At 52.2% G+C, this 23,281-nt stretch overlaps 1 protein-coding gene across 1 annotated transcript; it reads left to right on the forward strand.

The window, feature by feature from the left end:
• Positions 1 to 1,002: 1,002 nt before the first annotated feature.
• Positions 1,003 to 9,936, forward strand: LOC140381527 (GTP cyclohydrolase 1-like). The gene is made up of 6 exons (XM_072465594.1): positions 1,003 to 1,294; positions 7,915 to 8,024; positions 8,687 to 8,742; positions 9,478 to 9,509; positions 9,609 to 9,693; positions 9,775 to 9,936. Exons 1-6 carry the CDS (start codon positions 1,003 to 1,005, stop codon positions 9,899 to 9,901), a joined length of 702 nt encoding a protein of 233 aa, XP_072321695.1. The 3' UTR covers positions 9,902 to 9,936.
• The last annotated feature ends 13,345 nt before the right edge of the window (positions 9,937 to 23,281 follow it).

Consider the following 23,281-nt stretch of genomic DNA (forward strand, 5'->3'; position numbering starts at 1 on the left):
CTTCGCTAACATATCGAGGGGCGGAGTTTATAGGCTCACCATGTTTATAGCGGTCGGGGGCGTGTTTTCTTCTTCCTAGGGGAGGGGCTTATCAGAAAATAATTGAGAAGCTGCTACAGGCTAATTATGGATAAATAAAAATAAAAACCTGTTTGATACTGAAACTAAAAATAATACTAAAATATACAATCATTTAGATCTTTGTCGAATATAAAAGTGTGTTATCTCTTAGAAATGTCACCAAAAGAGCTCAATAAATATAAAAATAACTTTCAGAAAAGAGTTTGTCTCATGATTCGACTTGAATCGTTAAGACAGTTTTATCACATTTATGTTGACTATTTGACAACTTAATTGCCCCGCCCCCTCCCTCCTATTGGCCGACCTGAGGCTCGGTTCACACCAGGATTGGGAGATCTTTTAATTGCAGATTTCATTCATATTTTCCCCCGTGGCTCCGCCCCCTCTCCGCTCTCGGCCAATGGCGTCGCTCCGTGAGTAATCCTCCAGTATAAAGCCTGAGGATGCTGAGGCTGCGAGAGGAAGAGCAACAGTTGGACGAGCTGCACTAATCCTGCCCCAATCTGCGCGAGGGACACGCGAGAGACACACGCGAGGGACACGCGAGGGACACACGCGAGCGACACACGCGAGAGACACGCGAGAGACACGCGAGAGACACGCGAGGGACACGCGAGAGTGTCACGGAACCTGGGCAAAAAGGGACGAAAGTGCAACTGAGAGACAGAAAAACGAGTCCAAAATAGGGCAAAGTGCGGCCAAAACGCGACTAAACCTGCGCCAGAAAGACAGAGCGCAAGTGCGTCCCAAGTGCGCGTTTAGCCCGCCCCAGCCCGCCCCAGCCCGCTTCAGCCCGCCTCAGCCCGCTTCAGCCCGCCTCAGCCCGCTTCAGCCCGCCTCAGCCCGCTTCAGCCCGCTTCAGCCCGCCCCAGCCCGCCCCAGCCCGCCCCAGCCCGCTTCAGCCCGCTCTGAGCCGTGCAGATGGAGCAGATGGAGCAGATGGACCCCCAGACGGTGGCCGCGGCCCCAGAGCCCGTCCTCCCCGGCCTCACGCGCTCCGGGGTCGGCTCGGCGGCGGCTGAGAGTCGGCGGGAGGAGCGCACTCGGAGCCTGGAGGAGAACGAGCGGAACCTGCCGTCGCTCGCCGCCGCGTACAGCTCCATCCTCCGCGGCTTAGGAGAAGATCCAGAGCGCCAGGGTCTGATCAAGACCCCGTGGAGAGCCGCCACCGCCATGCAGTTCTTCACCAAGGGCTACCAGGAGAAGATCTCAGGTCAGTGACACCGGGGACGGGTTAGTCCTGGTTTAGTCCTGGTTTAGTCCTGGTTTAGTCCTGGTTTAGTCCTGGTTTAGTCCTGGTTTAGTCCTGGTTTAGACCTGGTTTAGACCTGGTTTAGTCCTGGTTTAGACCTGGTTTAGTCCTGGTTTAGACCTGGTTTAGTCCTGGTTTAGTCCTGGTTTAGACCTGGTTTAGTCCTGGTTTAGTCCTGGTTTAGTCCTGGTTTAGTCCTGGTTTAGATCTGGTTTAGTCCTGGTTTAGTCCTGGTTTAGTCCTGGTTTAGTCCTGGTTTAGTCCTGGTTTAGACCCGCAGATGTGTTTTGCTCTTGAAATTACATTTACTCTGAACGCTAATGTCTTCCCAACCAATCAGAACAAGTGCAGCTGTGGCCCCGCCCCCAAACCATGGTTTAGATCTAATCCCTCTCTTAGGTTCAGGTGGTTTTTGGGGGGTTGTGGTGGTCTTTGGGGGGTTGTGGTGGTCTTTGGGGGGTTCAGGTGGTCTTTGGGGGGGTTGTGGTGGTCTTTGGGGGGGTTGTGGGGGGGTTGTGGTGGTCTTTGGGGGGTTCAGGTGGTCTTTGGGGGGGTTGTGGTGGTCTTTGGGGGGGTTGTGGGGGGGTTGTGGTGGTCTTTGGGGGGGTTGTGGTGGTCTTTGGGGGGTTGTGGTGGTCTTTGGGGGGTTGTGGGGGGGTTGTGGTGGTCTTTGGGGGGGTTGTGGTGGTCTTTGGGGGGGTTGTGGTGGTCTTTGGGGGGTTGTGGGGGGGTTGTGGTGGTCTTTGGGGGGTTGTGGGGGGGTTGTGGTGGTCTTTGGGGGGTTGTGGGGGGGTTGTGGTGGTCTTTGGGGGGTTGTGGTGGTCTTTGGGGGGTTGTGGTGGTCTTTGGGGGGTTGTGGGGGGTTGTGGTGGTCTTTGGGGGGGTTGTGGGGGGTTGTGGTGGTCTTTGGGGGGGTTGTGGTGGTCTTTGGGGGGTTGTGGTGGTCTTTGGGGGGTTGTGGGGGGGTTGTGGTGGTCTTTGGGGGGTTGTGGGGGGGTTGTGGTGGTCTTTGGGGGGTTGTGGTGGTCTTTGGGGGGTTGTGGGGGGGTTGTGGTGGTCTTTGGGGGGTTCAGGTGGTCTTTGTGGTGGTCTTGCTTGGTCACGATGAGGTTTGTGAGAACATCTGGACCTGGTTTTACTCCAATAAAGAGCTCAAGTTTACACACCAATACTGTCCTGAGGCGGGGGGGGGGGGGCCCTGAGGCGGGGCGGGGGGGGGCCTGAGGCGGGCGAATGGGTCGGTGGGAAGGGCTCTATACAAATAAAGTTGAAATGGAAATTAATTTTAATTATGAAGCAAAATGAATGACTTTTAAATGCAATTTATTTTTTAATTTGTCCAAAACGAGAGACTTTGTGTTAAACACGTTTAACACGTTAAAGGCTAAAGTCCAGTTCTGACTCTAAAGTTAAACTTAAACACATGTTGGACTCTGATTGGCTCCAGAGTTTCCTCCTGTTACTGCTCCTGGCGTATGATTGGCCGTTTAGTTTCCTCCCACTCAGTCAGAACCATAAGGTCTAAACCGGGACTAAACCGGGTCTAAACCTGGACTCACTGAATGTTATTATACCAGAAGAATTAAGGCATCTGTAAGAGAATAAATTGGGTTAAAGGTCCAGAAAAAGTGAGGCAAAAGGAGACGACGACGATTTAAAAACTCAGTAAAAATATGACGCTCTCGCCAATCAAATCAATTTATTTTTGTAAGGCCCAAAATCACAACAACAGTTGCCTCTGAGGGCCACAGGGAGAAATGAATCAACAATGTCTGTGGTGGCGAGGGACGATGTCCCAGGGTCCTCTGTCCTTAGACTCTCCTTCTCGGCCGGAAAAACTACAAAAAAACCTCTTTGGGAAAAAAGCGTAGAAACCTGGAGGAGTTCCAGTGAAGGAGAGATCCCACTCTCACAGACGGACACGAGGAGACTGGAGCTGGACCCACTCTTCAGGCAGAAGAGGGACCGTCGGAGTCGAGTCGATTTTGGCTCTTGTTGCACAAATGGAAATAGGCTGTTTTACAAGCTTGATTTATATGAGCTTTAAATGAGAGCTCCTGGTCAAATAAGACTCTGAGGTTTCTTACAGTAGAACTGGAGGCTACACTGACATTGTCCAGTGTGACTATCTGCTCAGATAGAGCGTCTCGTAGATGCTTAGGACCAGCACAATGACCTCGGTTTTTTCAGGGTTAAGAAGCAGGTAGTTTAGTGTCATCCAGGTTTTTATCTCCTTCACACAAGTACTAAGTCTGTCTACTTGATCGCTCTGATCAGGTTTCATTGATAAATACAGCTGAGTGTCGTCTGCAGAGCAGTGGAAGTTAATGTCATGCTTTCTGATAATGTTGCCTAATGGCAGCATATAAAGAGTAAACAGAATTGGACCGAGTACCGAACCCTGTGGCACACCGTAAATTACTTTAGAGCTTGGTGAGGAGCTCTGGTTTACATTAACAAATTGGAACCTATCAGATAGATAGGATTTAAACCAGCTGAGGGCTGTTCCTCCAACACCTACATCACATTCTAACCTCTGCAGTAGAATGTTGTGGTCAATGGTGTCAAACGCTGCGCTGAGGTCCAACAGAACCAGGATTGAGACCAGTCCATCGTCAGCGGCTAATAACAAATCATTTGTGACTTTAACTAGTGCAGTTTCAGTGCTGTGGTGGGCTCTGAACCCTGACTGGAAAACTTCAAATAAGTTATTGTCCTGCAGGTGGCGACAAAGCTGTTTTACTACAACTTTTTCAAGGATTTTAGAGACAAAGGGAAGATTTGAAATAGGTCTGTAGTTTACCAATAGGTCGGGATCTAGATTAGGCTTTTTCAGAAGAGGTTTAATGACTGCATGTTTGAAGGACTGTGGAACATAGCCACTTTGGAGTGAAGTATTTATTATATTAAGAATAGGGTCTATAATTAGGAGGAGAATGTCTTTGAGGAGCTTGGAATGGGGTCTAGGACACAAGTTGAGCTTTTAGAGGACATAATGGCTGAAGTTATCTCTGCTTGATCAACAGCTGTGAACCTTTCTAGGTTTACAGGTGGATTTATATGGGACGTTAGATTTACAGCTTGGGCTAGTTCAGGGCTAATAGCGGGGGTAATTTCATCTAATTTATCTCTGATTGTTTTTATCTTATTATTAAAAAATAGGAGGAAATCATCAGAGCTAAGTGTAGCTGGGATTGAGGGCTCTACTGCTGTGACAGTTTGTTAGCCTAGCTACAGTGCTGAAAAGGAATTTAGTGTTACTTTTGTTGACTTCTATTAGATTTGAATAATATCTGGTTTGGGCCTTACGCAGAGCCTGCTTATAGGACAGCAGGCAACTTTTCCATGCTTTTAGGGATTCTTCTGTGTGAGAGCGACGAAATAATCCCTCTAACTTTCTAACTCTTTGTTTATGTGAACGCAGTTCTTGGTTGTACCATGGGGAGGCGCGCTTTGGCCTAATGACCTTCTGTTTTAACGGCGCGACAACGTCAAGAGCAGACTTCAGAGAATTCATGGTCAAGTCGACACATTGATCACTTAAACTGGGACTAAAACTGTTCTCAGCAGGATCACATGACATGTCACTGAATATTGGCTCTATTATTTCTTTGAATTTTGAGATAGATTTTTCAGATTTTGTCCTTTTCATTATAACTTTATTTTGTGGGACTGGATGATCTTTAAGAATAAACTGAAATGTAATTAGGAAATGATCTGACAATATAGGGTTTTGAGGGAGGACACTGAGGTCACTAATCTCTGTTCCATACGTTAGGACAAGATCCAGAGTGTTCTTGTGAGTGTGAGTCGGTTTATTTACATTCTGAGTGAAACCAATGCTGTCTAACAAGGCGCTGAAGGCATTACTGAGAGCGTCATCACTCATGTTCACGTGGATATTAAAGTCTCCAACTATAACTATTTTATCCCAGGCTAACACTAAGTTTGATATAAAGTCAGAAAACTCTGTTAAAAACTCTGAGTAGGGACCAGGAGGTCGGTAGATAACTATGAACAAAACTCCTTTTGGTTTTTCATATTTGGACATGTGATTGACACATGAGGCTTTAAATGAGTGAAATGCATTGTTAGTTTTAGGGCTCATGAGTCGCTTGAGTGGGAGATCACTGCCACACCACCACCTCGGCCTGTGCTCCTGGCAGTCTGAAAGTTAACATGGCTGGGTGGGGTTTACATGAGTGGGTGGGGTTAACATGGGTGGGTGGGGTTAACATGGGTGGTGGGGTTAACATGGGTGGGTGGGGTTAACATGAGTGGGTGGGGTTAACATGGGTGGGTGGGGTTTACATGGGTGGGTGGGGTTTACATGGGTGGGTGGGGTTAACATGAGTGGGTGGGGTTTACATGGGTGGGTGGGGTTTACATGAGTGGGTGGGGTTAACATGGGTGGGTGGAGTTAACATGGGTGGGTGGGGTTAACATGGGTGGGTGGGGTTAACATGGGTGGGTGGGGTTAACATGAGTGGGTGGAGTTAACATGGGTGGGTGGGGCGGACTCATTTAGTCTGACGTAGTCGTCTTGTTGAAGCCACGTTTCAGTTAGAGCTAGAAGATCTATGTTATAGTCACTAATTAATTCATTAACTAAGAGCGATTTGGAGGAAATTGCTCTAATGTTTAGCAGTCCATATTTTACGTGTTTATTCATTTGTGTATTTGTGATTGTTATTTTCCTTAAGTTATTTGGTCTGACGCCTGAAATATTTTTTCTGAGATGTGACTTTTTGGCATTATTTGTACGAGGGACACGAGGGACACGAGGGACACGAGGGACACGAGGGACACGAGGGACACACACAGTCTCTATCTGTCTTGAATCTGAACACTTCACATGTAACAGAACGGGCGAGAGTTCAGCGACAGAGGAGCGTCTTGAACTGCTGCTCTGCACCTGGGGCTCATCCCTAGATGGTCACTTAACACGACTAAGACTATCGGTCAAATTCCGAACTAATAGGGATGTACCCTCCGAAGTCGGATGGATGCCATCCCTGCGTATGAGCCCGGGCTTTCCCCAAAACGCACTCCAGTTATCAATAAAGACAACGTTGTTTTGAGGGCACCATCTGGATAACCAGTTGTTGAATGCTGAGAGACGGCTGTACAATTCAGCATTGATCCGATTGGGCAGAGGACCAGAAAATATTACAGTGTCCGACATCGACTTCGCTAGGTCACACACCGCGGCTACTTGAACTTTGAGCACCTCTGATTGTCTCCGCCGGGCGTCGTTACCGCCTGCGTGAACCACGACTCGCCGGAAACGGGTCCTACTCCGCTTTAAGATCCTAAGGTTTCCTTCGATGTCACCCATTCTGGCCCCCGGGTAACACCTAACGCTAGCAGCTGGCAGCTTCACGTCTCTGACAATAGAACTCCCGATTACAAGAGTTTCTCTCGTGTGTTCAGCGGGCGTGTGATCGCTGAGGGGAGAAAACCTATTATAGACGTGAAGCTCACGGCGCTCTGAGGTTCGGCGTTTAGCGCCTTGTCCCCTCCGAACTGTCACAAAATGGTCCCTATTCTGTTCCTGGTCTAGTCCCGGCTGCACGGGAGACGCTGAGGGGCTGAGCTCGGCCTTACTGCTACTGCTAATGCTAATGCTATGCCCTGCAGCGCGGTCCGGTAGCCCTCGCGCTAAAACCGAACTATAACTGGACTTAAGCTCCTCTAAACAGCGGATCCGCGCTTCTAACTCCGTAACCCTGGCAACCAAAACTACCACTACACTGCACTTCACGCACCTGTCATCAGAGAAGGAGCCAGGGTTCTGACTCGACATATGACAGCTCAAACAGGTAAAGGTAGATCCAGCCATGACGCTAGCGGCTAGGCTACGCTACGCTAGTTCAGGCTGGAGCTAGAGAGTGAGGAGGGCTTTTAATCCACGAAATACTGAAAAGTGAGCGGTTTGAGGCTCCGGATTGTTTGCGGAGAAATCAAACGTTCACTTTCGTGTATATGATGCGTAAATAGTGTGTATAATTCGTGGATTAATCGGTAAAAGGCTCTAAGAACGAACAGCTCTGAAAACGCGACACACTCACCGGAAATGACGTCACAAGAACTGGAATGTCAATGAGTGTCTCACAGTAGTTCAATAAATAGTCCATGCGTGCTGGTCCTACAGGAAGTGGGCGTGTTGCGTGCTGGTCCTACAGGAAGTGGGCGTGTTGCGTGCTGGTCCTACAGGAAGTGGGCGTGTTGCGTGCTGGTCCTACAGGAAGTGGGCGTGTTGCGTGCTGGTTCTGAACGCTGCAGCTCAATGACACACGACGGGAGGGCATCTGGTCCTGCTGCAGTTTATTGTGTTTGTTTCAATAAAGCTTTATCTGTTTGAATCAGCTTCATTTCCTGGTTGTTATCGGGCGACGCGGATCCGGCGGCGAGAGCAGCGTCTGCGTCTGGACTCTGCTCTCGCCGCTGTGTTTGAACTGGATCAAAGGAACAAAGGTTTGATCAGGACTTCAGTTTCACCAGTGAAACGTGACAACAGAAGGATCTAAGTTTGACTTCTGTAAATCATACTTTTTATTGTCTTTTTGCTCTATTTCCAGACATTCTGAACGACGCAATCTTCGACGAAGATCATGACGAGATGGTGATCGTCAAAGACATCGACATGTTCTCCATGTGTGAGCACCACCTAGTGCCCATCTTTGGAAAGGTCAGACCCGCTTTAGACCTGGTTTAGTCCTGGTTTAGACCTGGTTTAGTCCTGGTTTAGTGTCATGGGATGTGACATACACCGAGCTATTCCGTAACACATCGAGAACACAATTCAACTTGGAATATGAAACGACACAGAAATATCAGTCATTTGTATGGCATGCATGGGAGAAAATGCGGGGACTGATTACGCAGGCTGTGGTAAGCAGCCTGCGTGATCCTCCTGCGTCTCACCCTGTTTTTTCCCATGCTGGTTGGTTTTATTAGATATTCTGGAATAGGCGGGTCACATTTCTCATTGGTCAGCCTCACATCAAGGCACTTGGTATTTTTCCGTAGAGATCAAGCCTTGGGTAAACATTACCCAAACTCCTCTGGGCTGTCACCCCCCCTCGGGTAAACATCCTTTGGCCCATCTTTACGACCCCTTCACAAATGCAGTTTGTCACACACCCGTTCTTCTCTTAGACTAATGATGCAGATAAAATATCACTATTATGCAGATAAAGTACATCACAGAAATATAATCATATATTCACATTTTATCACATTTAGTCCCCGGTTTAGTCCTGGTTTAGACCTGGTTTAGTCCTGGTACTAAAGCATGAAACTGACATTTATCAATCATAAAGGACAAAATGTAATGTTTTGTTTCTTCAGGTTCACGTTGGATATCTGCCCAACAAGAGGGTCCTGGGTCTCAGCAAACTCGCCAGGTAAAGAACTGGACTCTGACCTTTGACCTCTGGACTCTGACCTCGGGACACTCCCACACTCAGGACTGAGTTTGGACTAAACCTGGATCTTAAAACTTTCTCTGAAATTTGACCTTTGACTCTTGACCTTTAGTGAAACACATTTGAACTTTTAGTCACAGTTCAGAAAATCCACCAAGATTTTTTAAACACTGAAAACTGAGACCGGCCTCCTGCCGGTGCCAGAGTCAGGCCTCCTGCCGGTGCCAGAGTCAGGCCTCCTGCCGGTGCCAGAGTCAGGCCTCCTGCCGGTGCCAGAGTCAGGCCTCCTGCCGGTGCCAGAGTCAGGCCTCCTGCCGGTGCCAGAGTCAGGCCTCCTGCCGGTGCCAGAGTCAGGCCTCCTGCCGGTGCCAGAGTCAGGCCTCCTGCCGGTGCCAGAGTCAGGCCTCCTGCCGGTGCCAGAGTCAGGCCTCCTGCCGGTGCCAGAGTCAGGCCTCCTGCCGGTGCCAGAGTCAGGCCTCCTGCCGGTGCCAGAGTCAGGCCTCCTGCCGGTGCCAGAGTCAGGCCTCCTGCCGGTGCCAGAGTCAGGCCTCCTGCCGGTGCCAGAGTCAGGCCTCCTGCCGGTGCCAGAGTCAGGCCTCCTGCCGGTGCCAGAGTCAGGCCTCCTGCCGGTGCCAGAGTCAGGCCTCCTGCCGGTGCCAGAGTCAGGCCTCCTGCCGGTGCGTTGCTGATTTCTCGTGTTTCTCTTTTGTTCAGAATCGTAGAAATCTACAGCCGCCGACTCCAAGGTGTGTCTCTCTCTCTGTCTCTCGTGTGTGATTGTGTCTCTCTGTCTCTCGTGTGTGATTGTGTCTCTCTGTCTCTCGTGTGTGATTGTGCGTCTTCAGTCCAGGAGCGTCTCACTAAGCAGATCGCCGTTGCCGTCACTGAAGCGCTGCAGCCGTCTGGAGTCGGAGTCGTCGTCGAGGCAACGTGAGTGTCACAAAGTAACAAGTACTGCAGTATCCAAGTAACAAGTACTGCATGGTTTAGCTCCTCCTCCTTGTGTCACAGGCACATGTGCATGGTGATGCGCGGCGTCCAGAAGATGAACTCCAAAACTGTGACCAGCACGATGCTCGGAGTCTTCAGAGAAGATCCAAAGACTCGAGACGAGTTCCTTACCCTGATCCGGACCTGAGACCGAGACCGAGACCGAGACCGGGTCCTGGTCCTGGAGGATGTTTGTGGATTTTGAGTCCAGAGTTTCGTCTGGTCAATGTTGTGCTCAGGTGTGGGAGGGGCCAGAGTGTTGCTGTTTGTGTCTGAGCGTGAGCGTGCACGTGACCCTGTGAGTGCACGTGACTGTGGCCTTGTTTTTAACAAATGTTTTAGTTTTTGTGACTTTTTATCTGTATCACATGTTTTTAATGTTTTAAAGGATTAAATGTTTTTAAAGGATTAAATGTTTTTATCTGTCTCTGGTTTTATTTTCTGAATAAAAGTGTCTTTATTTATTTTCTGAATAAAAGTGTCTTTATTTAAACAAACAGGATGTGACAGATTCTTCTTCCTCTTCTCCGGGGCCGGGTCACGGGGGGTCACGGGGGCCGCAGTTCAAGCAGGGACGTGTACAGGTGACGACGTGTGCGAGTGACGTGAGCGAGTGACGTGTGCGAGTGACGTGTGCGAGTGACGTGAGCGAGTGACGTGTGCGAGTGACGTGTGCGAGTGACGTGTGCGAGTGACGTGTGCGAGTGACGTGAGCGAGTGACGTGTGCGAGTGACGTGTGCGAGTGACGTGTGCGAGTGACGTGTGCGAGTGACGTGTGCGAGTGACGTGTGCGAGTGACGTGTGCGAGTGACGTGTGCGAGTGACGTGTGCGAGTGACGTGTGCGAGTGACGTGAGCGAGTGACGTGTGCGAGTGACGTGAGCGAGTGACGTGTGCGAGTGACGTGTGCGAGTGACGTGTGCGAGTGACGTGAGCGAGTGACGTGTGCGAGTGACGTGTGCGAGTGACGTGTGCGAGTGACGTGTGCGAGTGACGTGTGCGAGTGACGTGTGCGAGTGACGTGTGCGAGTGACGTGAGCGAGTGACGTGAGCGAGTGACGTGAGCGAGTGACGTGTGCGAGTGACGTGTGCGAGTGACGTGTGCGAGTGACGTGTGCGAGTGACGTGAGCGAGTGACGTGTGCGAGTGACGTGTGCGAGTGACGTGTGCGAGTGACGTGTGCGAGTGACGTGTGCGAGTGACGTGAGCGAGTGACGTGTGCGAGTGACGTGAGCGAGTGACGTGTGCGAGTGACGTGAGCGAGTGACGTGTGCGAGTGACGTGTGCGAGTGACGTGTGCGAGTGACGTGTGCGAGTGACGTGAGCGAGTGACGTGAGCGAGTGACGTGTGCGAGTGACGTGTGCGAGTGACGTGTGCGAGTGACGTGTGCGAGTGACGTGTGCGAGTGACGTGTGCGAGTGACGTGTGCGAGTGACGTGTGCGAGTGACGTGTGCGAGTGACGTGTGCGAGTGACGTGTGCGAGTGACGTGAGCGAGTGACGTGTGCGAGTGACGTGAGCGAGTGACGTGTGCGAGTGACGTGAGCGAGTGACGTGTGCGAGTGACGTGTGCGAGTGACGTGTGCGAGTGACGTGACGTGTGCGAGTGACGTGTGCGAGTGACGTGAGCGAGTGACGTGAGCGAGTGACGTGTGCGAGTGACGTGAGCGAGTGCGAGTGACGTGAGCGAGTGACGTGTGCGAGTGACGTGAGCGAGTGACGTGTGCGAGTGACGTGTGCGAGTGACGTGACGTGTGCGTGTGCGAGTGACGTGTGCGAGTGACGTGAGCGAGTGACGTGTGCGAGTGACGTGAGCGAGTGCGAGTGACGTGAGCGAGTGACGTGTGCGAGTGACGTGTGCGAGTGACGTGTGCGAGTGACGTGAGCGAGTCACGTGTGCGAGTGACGTGAGCGAGTGACGTGAGCGAGTGACGTGAGCGAGTGCGAGTGACGTGAGCGAGTGACGTGAGCGAGTGCGAGTGACGTGAGCGAGTGCGAGTGACGTGAGCGAGTGACGTGAGCGAGTGACGTGTGCGAGTGACGTGTGCGAGTGACGTGAGCGAGTGACGTGAGCGAGTGACGTGAGCGAGTGACGTGAGCGAGTGCGAGTGACGTGAGCGAGTGACGTGAGCGAGTGACGTGTGCGAGTGACGTGTGCGAGTGACGTGAGCGAGTGACGTGAGCGAGTGACGTGAGCGAGTGACGTGAGCGAGTGACGTGAGCGAGTGACGTGAGCGAGTGACGTGAGCGAGTGACGTGAGCGAGTGACGTGAGCGAGTGACGTGTGCGAGTGACGTGAGCGAGTGACGTGAGCGAGTGACGTGAGCGAGTGACGTGAGCGAGTGACGTGAGCGAGTGACGTGAGCGAGTGACGTGAGCGAGTGACGTGTGCGAGTGACGTGTGCGAGTGACGTGTGCGAGTGACGTGAGCGAGTGACGTGTGCGAGTGACGTGTGCGAGTGACGTGTGCGAGTGACGTGTGCGAGTGACGTGAGCGAGTGACGTGTGCGAGTGACGTGTGCGAGTGACGTGTGCGAGTGACGTGTGCGAGTGACGTGAGCGAGTGACGTGTGCGAGTGACGTGTGCGAGTGACGTGTGCGAGTGACGTGAGCGAGTGACGTGAGCGAGTGACGTGTGCGAGTGACGTGAGCGAGTGACGTGTGCGAGTGACGTGAGCGAGTGACGTGTGCGAGTGACGTGTGCGAGTGACGTGAGCGAGTCACGTGTGCGAGTGACGTGAGCGAGTCACGTGTGCGAGTGACGTGTGCGAGTGACGTGTGCGAGTGACGTGTGCGAGTGACGTGTGCGAGTGACGTGTGCGAGTGACGTGTGCGAGTGACGTGTGCGAGTGACGTGAGCGAGTGACGTGAGCGAGTGACGTGAGCGAGTGCGAGTGACGTGAGCGAGTGACGTGAGCGAGTGACGTGAGCGAGTGACGTGTGCGAGTGACGTGTGCGAGTGACGTGTGCGAGTGACGTGTGCGAGTGACGTGAGCGAGTGACGTGTGCGAGTGACGTGTGCGAGTGACGTGTGCGAGTGACGTGTGCGAGTGACGTGTGCGAGTGACGTGAGCGAGTGACGTGTGCGAGTGACGTGTGCGAGTGACGTGAGCGAGTGACGTGTGCGAGTGACGTGTGCGAGTGACGTGAGCGAGTGACGTGTGCGAGTGACGTGTGCGAGTGACGTGAGCGAGTGACGTGAGCGAGTGACGTGAGCGAGTCACGTGTGCGAGTGACGTGTGCGAGTGACGTGAGCGAGTGACGTGTGCGAGTGACGTGTGCGAGTGACGTGAGCGAGTGACGTGTGCGAGTGACGTGAGCGAGTGCGAGTGACGTGAGCGAGTGACGTGAGCGAGTGACGTGTGCGAGTGACGTGTGCGAGTGACGTGAGCGAGTGACGTGTGCGAGTGACGTGAGCGAGTGACGTGTGCGAGTGACGTGTGCGAGTGACGTGACGTGTGCGTGTGCGAGTGACGTGTGCGAGTGACGTGTGCGAGTGACGTGTGCGAGTGACGTGTGCGAGTGACGTGAGCGAGTGACGTGTGCGAGTGACGTGAGCGAGTGACGTGTGCGAGTGACGTGTGCGAGTGACGTGACGTGTGCGTGTGCGAGTGACGTGTGCGAGTGACGTGTGCGAGTGACGTGTGCGAGTGACGTGAGCGAGTGACGTGTGCGAGTGACGTGAGCGAGTGCGAGTGACGTGAGCGAGTGACGTGTGCGAGTGACGTGAGCGAGTGACGTGAGCGAGTGACGTGAGCGAGTGACGTGTGCGAGTGACGTGTGCGAGTGACGTGTGCGAGTGACGTGTGCGAGTGACGTGTGCGAGTGACGTGTGCGAGTGACGTGAGCGAGTGACGTGTGCGAGTGACGTGAGCGAGTGACGTGAGCGAGTGACGTGAGCGAGTGCGAGTGACGTGAGCGAGTGCGAGTGACGTGAGCGAGTGACGTGAGCGAGTGACGTGTGCGAGTGACGTGTGCGAGTGACGTGTGCGAGTGACGTGTGCGAGTGACGTGTGCGAGTGACGTGTGCGAGTGACGTGTGCGAGTGACGTGAGCGAGTGACGTGTGCGAGTGACGTGTGCGAGTGACGTGTGCGAGTGACGTGAGCGAGTGACGTGAGCGAGTGACGTGAGCGAGTGCGAGTGACGTGAGCGAGTGACGTGAGCGAGTGACGTGTGCGAGTGACGTGTGCGAGTGACGTGTGCGAGTGACGTGTGCGAGTGACGTGTGCGAGTGACGTGTGCGAGTGACGTGAGCGAGTGACGTGTGCGAGTGACGTGTGCGAGTGACGTGTGCGAGTGACGTGTGCGAGTGACGTGTGCGAGTGACGTGAGCGAGTGACGTGTGCGAGTGACGTGTGCGAGTGACGTGTGCGAGTGACGTGTGCGAGTGACGTGAGCGAGTGACGTGTGCGAGTGACGTGAGCGAGTGACGTGTGCGAGTGACGTGTGCGAGTGACGTGAGCGAGTGACGTGAGCGAGTCACGTGTGCGAGTGACGTGAGCGAGTCACGTGTGCGAGTGACGTGTGCGAGTGACGTGAGCGAGTGACGTGAGCGAGTGACGTGTGCGAGTGACGTGTGCGAGTGACGTGAGCGAGTGACGTGTGCGAGTGACGTGAGCGAGTGACGTGAGCGAGTGACGTGAGCGAGTGACGTGTGCGAGTGACGTGTGCGAGTGACGTGAGCGAGTGACGTGAGCGAGTGACGTGAGCGAGTGACGTGAGCGAGTGACGTGTGCGAGTGACGTGTGCGAGTGACGTGTGCGAGTGACGTGAGCGAGTGACGTGTGCGAGTGACGTGAGCGAGTGACGTGTGCGAGTGACGTGTGCGAGTGACGTGACGTGTGCGTGTGCGAGTGACGTGTGCGAGTGACGTGTGCGAGTGACGTGTGCGAGTGACGTGAGCGAGTGACGTGTGCGAGTGACGTGAGCGAGTGCGAGTGACGTGAGCGAGTGACGTGTGCGAGTGACGTGTGCGAGTGACGTGTGCGAGTGACGTGTGACGTGTGCGAGTGACGTGTGCGTGTGCGAGTGACGTGTGCGAGTGACGTGTGCGTGTGCGAGTGACGTGTGCGAGTGACGTGTGCGTGTGCGAGTGACGTGTGCGAGTGACGTGAGCGAGTGACGTGTGCGAGTGACGTGAGCGAGTGACGTGAGCGAGTGACGTGTGCGAGTGACGTGTGCGAGTGACGTGAGCGAGTGACGTGTGCGAGTGACGTGTGCGAGTGACGTGTGCGAGTGACGTGTGCGAGTGACGTGTGCGAGTGACGTGAGCGAGTGACGTGTGCGAGTGACGTGAGCGAGTGACGTGTGCGAGTGACGTGTGCGAGTGACGTGTGCGAGTGACGTGAGCGAGTGACGTGTGCGAGTGACGTGTGCGAGTGACGTGTGACGTGAGCGAGTGACGTGTGCGAGTGACGTGTGCGAGTGACGTGTGCGAGTGACGTGTGCGAGTGACGTGTGCGAGTGACGTGTGCGAGTGACGTGTGCGAGTGACGTGAGCGAGTGACGTGTGCGAGTGACGTGAGCGAGTGCAAGTGACGTGAGCGAGTGACGTGTGCGAGTGACGTGTGCGAGTGACGTGTGCGAGTGACGTGAGCGAGTGACGTGAGCGAGTGACGTGTGCGAGTGACGTGTGCGAGTGACGTGTGCGAGTGACGTGTGCGAGTGACGTGAGCGAGTGACGTGTGCGAGTGACGTGAGCGAGTGCAAGTGACGTGAGCGAGTGACGTGTGCGAGTGACGTGTGCGAGTGACGTGTGCGAGTGACGTGTGCGAGTGACGTGAGCGAGTGACGTGTGCGAGTGACGTGAGCGAGTGCAAGTGACGTGAGCGAGTGACGTGTGCGAGTGACGTGTGCGAGTGACGTGTGCGAGTGACGTGTGCGAGTGACGTGTACGAGTGACGTGTGCGAGTGACGTGTGCGAGTGACGTGAGCGAGTGCGAGTGACGTGAGCGAGTGACGTGTGCGAGTGACGTGTGCGAGTGACGTGTGCGAGTGACGTGTGCGAGTGACGTGAGCGAGTGACGTGAGCGAGTGACGTGAGCGAGTGACGTGTGCGAGTGACGTGTGCGAGTGACGTGTGCGAGTGACGTGAGCGAGTGACGTGTGCGAGTGACGTGAGCGAGTGACGTGTGCGAGTGACGTGTGCGAGTGACGTGACGTGTGCGTGTGCGAGTGACGTGTGCGAGTGACGTGTGCGAGTGACGTGTGCGAGTGACGTGAGCGAGTGACGTGTGCGAGTGACGTGAGCGAGTGCGAGTGACGTGAGCGAGTGACGTGTGCGAGTGACGTGTGCGAGTGACGTGTGCGAGTGACGTGTGACGTGTGCGAGTGACGTGTGCGTGTGCGAGTGACGTGTGCGAGTGACGTGTGCGTGTGCGAGTGACGTGTGCGAGTGACGTGTGCAAGTGACGTGAGCGAGTGACGTGTGCGAGTGACGTGTGCGAGTGACGTGTGCGAGTGACGTGTGCGAGTGACGTGTGCGAGTGACGTGTACGAGTGACGTGTGCGAGTGACGTGTGCGAGTGACGTGAGCGAGTGCGAGTGACGTGAGCGAGTGACGTGTGCGAGTGACGTGTGCGAGTGACGTGTGCGAGTGACGTGTGCGAGTGACGTGTGCGAGTGACGTGTGCGAGTGACGTGTGCGAGTGACGTGTGCGAGTGACGTGTGCGAGTGACGTGAGCGAGTGACGTGAGCGAGTGACGTGTGCGAGTGACGTGTGCGAGTGACGTGTGCGAGTGACGTGTGCGAGTGACGTGTGCGAGTGACGTGAGCGAGTGACGTGAGCGAGTGACGTGAGCGAGTGACGTGTGCGAGTGACGTGTGCGAGTGACGTGTGCGAGTGACGTGAGCGAGTGACGTGTGCGAGTGACGTGAGCGAGTGACGTGTGCGAGTGACGTGTGCGAGTGACGTGACGTGTGCGTGTGCGAGTGACGTGTGCGAGTGACGTGTGCGAGTGACGTGTGCGAGTGACGTGTGCGAGTGACGTGAGCGAGTGACGTGTGCGAGTGACGTGAGCGAGTGCGAGTGACGTGAGCGAGTGACGTGTGCGAGTGACGTGTGACGTGTGCGAGTGACGTGTGCGTGTGCGAGTGACGTGTGCGAGTGACGTGTGCGTGTGCGAGTGACGTGTGCGAGTGACGTGTGCGAGTGACGTGTGCGAGTGACGTGAGCGAGTGACGTGTGCGAGTGACGTGAGCGAGTGACGTGAGCGAGTGACGTGTGCGAGTGACGTGAGCGAGTGCGAGTGACGTGAGCGAGTGACGTGTGCGAGTGACGTGTGCGAGTGACGTGTGACGTGTGCGAGTGACGTGTGCGTGTGCGAGTGACGTGTGCGAGTGACGTGTGCGTGTGCGAGTGACGTGTGCGAGTGACGTGTGCGAGTGACGTGTGCGAGTGACGTGAGCGAGTGACGTGTGCGAGTGACGTGAGCGAGTGACGTGTGCGAGTGACGTGAGCGAGTGACGTGTGCGAGTGACGTGTGCGAGTGACGTGTGCGAGTGACGTGTGCGAGTGACGTGTGCGAGTGACGTGTGCGAGTGACGTGAGCGAGTGACGTGAGCGAGTGACGTGTGCGAGTGACGTGTGCGAGTGACGTGTGCGAGTGACGTGTGCGAGTGACGTGTGCGAGTGACGTGAGCGAGTGACGTGAGCGAGTGACGTGAGCGAGTGACGTGTGCGAGTGACGTGTGCGAGTGACGTGTGCGAGTGACGTGAGCGAGTGACGTGTGCGAGTGACGTGAGCGAGTGACGTGTGCGAGTGACGTGTGCGAGTGACGTGACGTGTGCGTGTGCGAGTGACGTGTGCGAGTGACGTGTGCGAGTGACGTGTGCGAGTGACGTGTGCGAGTGACGTGAGCGAGTGACGTGTGCGAGTGACGTGAGCGAGTGCGAGTGACGTGAGCGAGTGACGTGTGCGAGTGACGTGTGACGTGTGCGAGTGACGTGTGCGTGTGCGAGTGACGTGTGCGAGTGACGTGTGCGTGTGCGAGTGACGTGTGCGAGTGACGTGTGCGAGTGACGTGTGCGAGTGACGTGAGCGAGTGACGTGTGCGAGTGACGTGAGCGAGTGACGTGAGCGAGTGACGTGTGCGAGTGACGTGAGCGAGTGCGAGTGACGTGAGCGAGTGACGTGTGCGAGTGACGTGTGCGAGTGACGTGTGACGTGTGCGAGTGACGTGTGCGTGTGCGAGTGACGTGTGCGAGTGACGTGTGCGTGTGCGAGTGACGTGTGCGAGTGACGTGTGCGAGTGACGTGTGCGAGTGACGTGAGCGAGTGACGTGTGCGAGTGACGTGAGCGAGTGACGTGTGCGAGTGACGTGAGCGAGTGACGTGTGCGAGTGACGTGTGCGAGTGACGTGTGCGAGTGACGTGTGCGAGTGACGTGTGCGAGTGACGTGTGCGAGTGACGTGAGCGAGTGACGTGTGCGAGTGACGTGTGCGAGTGACGTGTGCGAGTGACGTGAGCGAGTGACGTGTGCGAGTGACGTGTGCGAGTGACGTGTGACGTGAGCGAGTGACGTGTGCGAGTGACGTGTGCGAGTGACGTGTGCGAGTGACGTGTGACGTGAGCGAGTGACGTGTGCGAGTGACGTGTGCGAGTGACGTGAGCGAGTGACGTGTGCGAGTGACGTGTGCGAGTGACGTGAGCGAGTGACGTGTGCGAGTGACGTGTGCGAGTGACGTGTGCGAGTGACGTGTGCGAGTGACGTGTGCGAGTGACGTGAGCGAGTGACGTGTGCGAGTGACGTGAGCGAGTGCAAGTGACGTGAGCGAGTGACGTGTGCGAGTGACGTGTGCGAGTGACGTGTGCGAGTGACGTGTACGAGTGACGTGTGCGAGTGACGTGTGCGAGTGACGTGAGCGAGTGCGAGTGACGTGAGCGAGTGACGTGTGCGAGTGACGTGTGCGAGTGACGTGTGCGAGTGACGTGAGCGAGTGACGTGTGCGAGTGACGTGTGCGAGTGACGTGTGCGAGTGACGTGTGCGAGTGACGTGTGCGAGTGACGTGTACGAGTGACGTGTGCGAGTGACGTGTGCGAGTGACGTGAGCGAGTGCGAGTGACGTGAGCGAGTGACGTGTGCGAGTGACGTGTGCGAGTGACGTGTGCGAGTGACGTGTGCGAGTGACGTGTGCGAGTGACGTGTGCGAGTGACGTGTGCGAGTGACGTGTGCGAGTGACGTGTGCGAGTGACGTGAGCGAGTGACGTGAGCGAGTGACGTGTGCGAGTGACGTGTGCGAGTGACGTGTGCGAGTGACGTGTGCGAGTGACGTGTGCGAGTGACGTGAGCGAGTGACGTGAGCGAGTGACGTGAGCGAGTGACGTGTGCGAGTGACGTGTGCGAGTGACGTGTGCGAGTGACGTGAGCGAGTGACGTGTGCGAGTGACGTGAGCGAGTGACGTGTGCGAGTGACGTGTGCGAGTGACGTGACGTGTGCGTGTGCGAGTGACGTGTGCGAGTGACGTGTGCGAGTGACGTGTGCGAGTGACGTGTGCGAGTGACGTGTGCGAGTGACGTGTGCGAGTGACGTGAGCGAGTGACGTGTGCGAGTGACGTGAGCGAGTGCGAGTGACGTGAGCGAGTGACGTGTGCGAGTGACGTGTGACGTGTGCGAGTGACGTGTGCGTGTGCGAGTGACGTGTGCGAGTGACGTGTGCGTGTGCGAGTGACGTGTGCGAGTGACGTGTGCGAGTGACGTGTGCGAGTGACGTGAGCGAGTGACGTGTGCGAGTGACGTGAGCGAGTGACGTGAGCGAGTGACGTGTGCGAGTGACGTGAGCGAGTGCGAGTGACGTGAGCGAGTGACGTGTGCGAGTGACGTGTGCGAGTGACGTGTGACGTGTGCGAGTGACGTGTGCGTGTGCGAGTGACGTGTGCGAGTGACGTGTGCGTGTGCGAGTGACGTGTGCGAGTGACGTGTGCGAGTGACGTGTGCGAGTGACGTGAGCGAGTGACGTGTGCGAGTGACGTGAGCGAGTGACGTGTGCGAGTGACGTGAGCGAGTGACGTGTGCGAGTGACGTGTGCGAGTGACGTGTGCGAGTGACGTGTGCGAGTGACGTGTGCGAGTGACGTGTGCGAGTGACGTGAGCGAGTGACGTGTGCGAGTGACGTGTGCGAGTGACGTGTGCGAGTGACGTGAGCGAGTGACGTGTGCGAGTGACGTGTGCGAGTGACGTGTGACGTGAGCGAGTGACGTGTGCGAGTGACGTGTGCGAGTGACGTGTGCGAGTGACGTGTGACGTGAGCGAGTGACGTGTGCGAGTGACGTGTGCGAGTGACGTGAGCGAGTGACGTGTGCGAGTGACGTGTGCGAGTGACGTGAGCGAGTGACGTGTGCGAGTGACGTGTGCGAGTGACGTGTGCGAGTGACGTGTGCGAGTGACGTGTGCGAGTGACGTGAGCGAGTGACGTGTGCGAGTGACGTGAGCGAGTGACGTGAGCGAGTGACGTGTGCGAGTGACGTGAGCGAGTGCGAGTGACGTGAGCGAGTGACGTGTGCGAGTGACGTGTGCGAGTGACGTGTGACGTGTGCGAGTGACGTGTGCGTGTGCGAGTGACGTGTGCGAGTGACGTGTGCGTGTGCGAGTGACGTGTGCGAGTGACGTGTGCGAGTGACGTGTGCGAGTGACGTGTGCGAGTGACGTGTGCGAGTGACGTGAGCGAGTGACGTGTGACGTGTGCGAGTGACGTGTGCGAGTGACGTGTGCGAGTGACGTGTGCGAGTGACGTGTGCGAGTGACGTGTGCGAGTGACGTGTACGAGTGACGTGTGCGAGTGACGTGTGCGAGTGACGTGAGCGAGTGCGAGTGACGTGAGCGAGTGACGTGTGCGAGTGACGTGTGCGAGTGACGTGTGCGAGTGACGTGAGCGAGTGACGTGTGCGAGTGACGTTACAGTCTAAAGTACAGTCTAAAGTACAGTCTAAAGTACATTCTTAAAGTACATTCTAAAGCACATTCTAAAGTACATTCTTAAAGTACATTCTAAAGTACATTCTAAAAGTACATTCTTAAAGTACATTCTTAAAGTACATTCTAAAGTACATTCTAAAGTACAGTCTAAAGTACATTCTAAAGTACATTCTAAAGTACAGTCTAAAGTACATTCTAAAGTACATTCTAAAGTACATTCTAAAGTACATTCTTAAAGTACATTCTTAAAGTACATTCTAAAGTACAGTCTAAAGTACAGTCTAAAGTACATTCTAAAGTACATTCTAAAGTACAGTCTAAAGTACATTCTTAAAGTACATTCTAAAGTACATTCTAAAAGTACATTCTTAAAGTACATTCTTAAAGTACATTCTAAAGTACATTCTAAAGTACAGTCTAAAGTACATTCTTAAAGTACATTCTAAAGTACAGTCTAAAGTACAGTCTAAAGTACATTCTTAAAGTACATTCTAAAGTACATTCTAAAGTACATTCTAAAGTACAGTCTAAAGTACATTCTTAAAGTACATTCTTAAAGTACATTCTTAAAGTACAGTCTAAAGTACAGTCTAAAGTACAGTCTAAAGTACAGTTTAAAGTACAGTTTAAAGTACATTCTAAAGTACAGTCTAAAGTACATTCTTAAAGTACATTCTTAAAGTACATTCTAAAGTACATTCTAAAGTACAGTCTAAAGTACATTCTTAAAGTAAATTCTAAAGTACATTCTAAAGTACATTCTAAAGTACAGTCTAAAGTACAGTCTAAAGTACATTCTTAAAGTACATTCTTAAAGTACAGTCTAAAGTACAGTCTAAAGTACAGTCTAAAGTACAGTTTAAAGTACAGTTTAAAGTACATTCTAAAGTACAGTCTAAAGTACATTCTTAAAGTACATTCTTAAAGTACATTCTAAAGTACATTCTAAAGTACATTCGAAAGTACATTCTAAAGTACATTCTTAAAGTACATTCTTAAAGTACATTCTAAAGTACATTCTAAAAGTACAGTCTAAAGTACAGTCTAAAGTACATTCTAAAGTACATTCTAAAGTACATTCTAAAGCACATTCTTAAAGTACATTTTAAAGTACATTCTAAAGTACATTCTAAAGTACAGTCTAAAGTACATTCTTAAAGTACATTCTAAAGTACATTCTAAAAGTACAGTCTAAAGTACAGTCTAAAGTACAGTCTAAAGTACATTCTAAAGTACAGTCTAAAGTACAGTCTAAAGTACATTCTTAAAGTACATTCTTAAAGTACATTCTTAAAGTACATTCTAAAGTACATTCTAAAGTACATTCTAAAGTACATTCTTAAAGTACATTCTTAAAGTACATTCTAAAGTACATTCTAAAGTACAGTCTAAAGTACATTCTAAAGTACATTCTAAAGTACATTCTAAAGCACATTCTAAAGTACATTCTTAAAGTACATTTTAAAGTACAGTCTAAAGTACAGTCTAAAGTACATTCTAAAGTACATTCTAAAGTACATTCTAAAGCACATTCTAAAGTACATTCTTAAAGTACATTCTAAAGTACAGTCTAAAGTACAGTCTAAAGTACAGTCTAAAGTACATTCTAAAGTACATTCTTAAAGTACATTCTTAAAGTACATTCTAAAGTACATTCTAAAGTACATTCTTAAAGTACATTCTAAAGTACAGTCTAAAGTACAGTCTAAAGTACATTCTAAAAGTACATTCTAAAGTACAGTCTAAAGTACAGTCTAAAGTACATTCTTAAAGTACATTCTTAAAGTACATTCTTAAAGTACATTCTTAAAGTACATTCTAAAGTACATTCTAAAGTACAGTCTAAAGTACAGTCTAAAGTACATTCTTAAAGTACATTCTAAAGTACAGTCTAAAGTACAGTCTAAAGTACATTCTTAAAGTACATTCTTAAAGTACATTCTAAAGTACAGTCTAAAGTACAGTCTAAAGTACATTCTTAAAGTACATTCTAAAGTACAGTCTAAAGTACAGTCTAAAGTACATTCTTAAAGTACATTCTAAAAGTACAGTCTAAAGTACAGTCTAAAGTACATTCTAAAGTACATTCTAAAGTACATTCTAAAGCACATTCTAAAGTACATTCTTAAAGTACATTTTAAAGTACAGTCTAAAGTACAGTCTAAAGTACATTCTAAAGTACAGTCTAAAGTACATTCTAAAGTACATTCTAAAGTACATTCTAAAGTACATTCTAAAGCAAGTACAGTCTAAAGTACAGTCTAAAGTACATTCTAAAGTACATTCTAAAGTACATTCTTAAAGTACATTCTTAAAGTACATTCTAAAGTACATTCTAAAGTACAGTCTAAAGTACATTCTAAAGTACATTCTAAAGTACATTCTAAAGTACAGTCTAAAGTACATTCTAAAGTACATTCTAAAGTACATTCTAAAGTACATTCTTAAAGTACATTCTTAAAGTACATTCTAAAGTACAGTCTAAAGTTCATTCTAAAGTACAGTCTAAAGTACAGTCTAAAGTACAGTCTAAAGTACATTCTAAAGTACATTCTAAAGTACAGTCTAAAGTACAGTCTAAAGTACATTCCTAAAGTACATTCTTAA

This window comes from Eucyclogobius newberryi, unplaced genomic scaffold (assembly GCF_026437365.1).
Source record: "Eucyclogobius newberryi isolate DKJ021-1_F unplaced genomic scaffold, fEucNew1.0.hap1 SCAF_5, whole genome shotgun sequence".
NCBI classification, from domain to species: domain Eukaryota; kingdom Metazoa; phylum Chordata; class Actinopteri; order Gobiiformes; family Gobiidae; genus Eucyclogobius; species Eucyclogobius newberryi.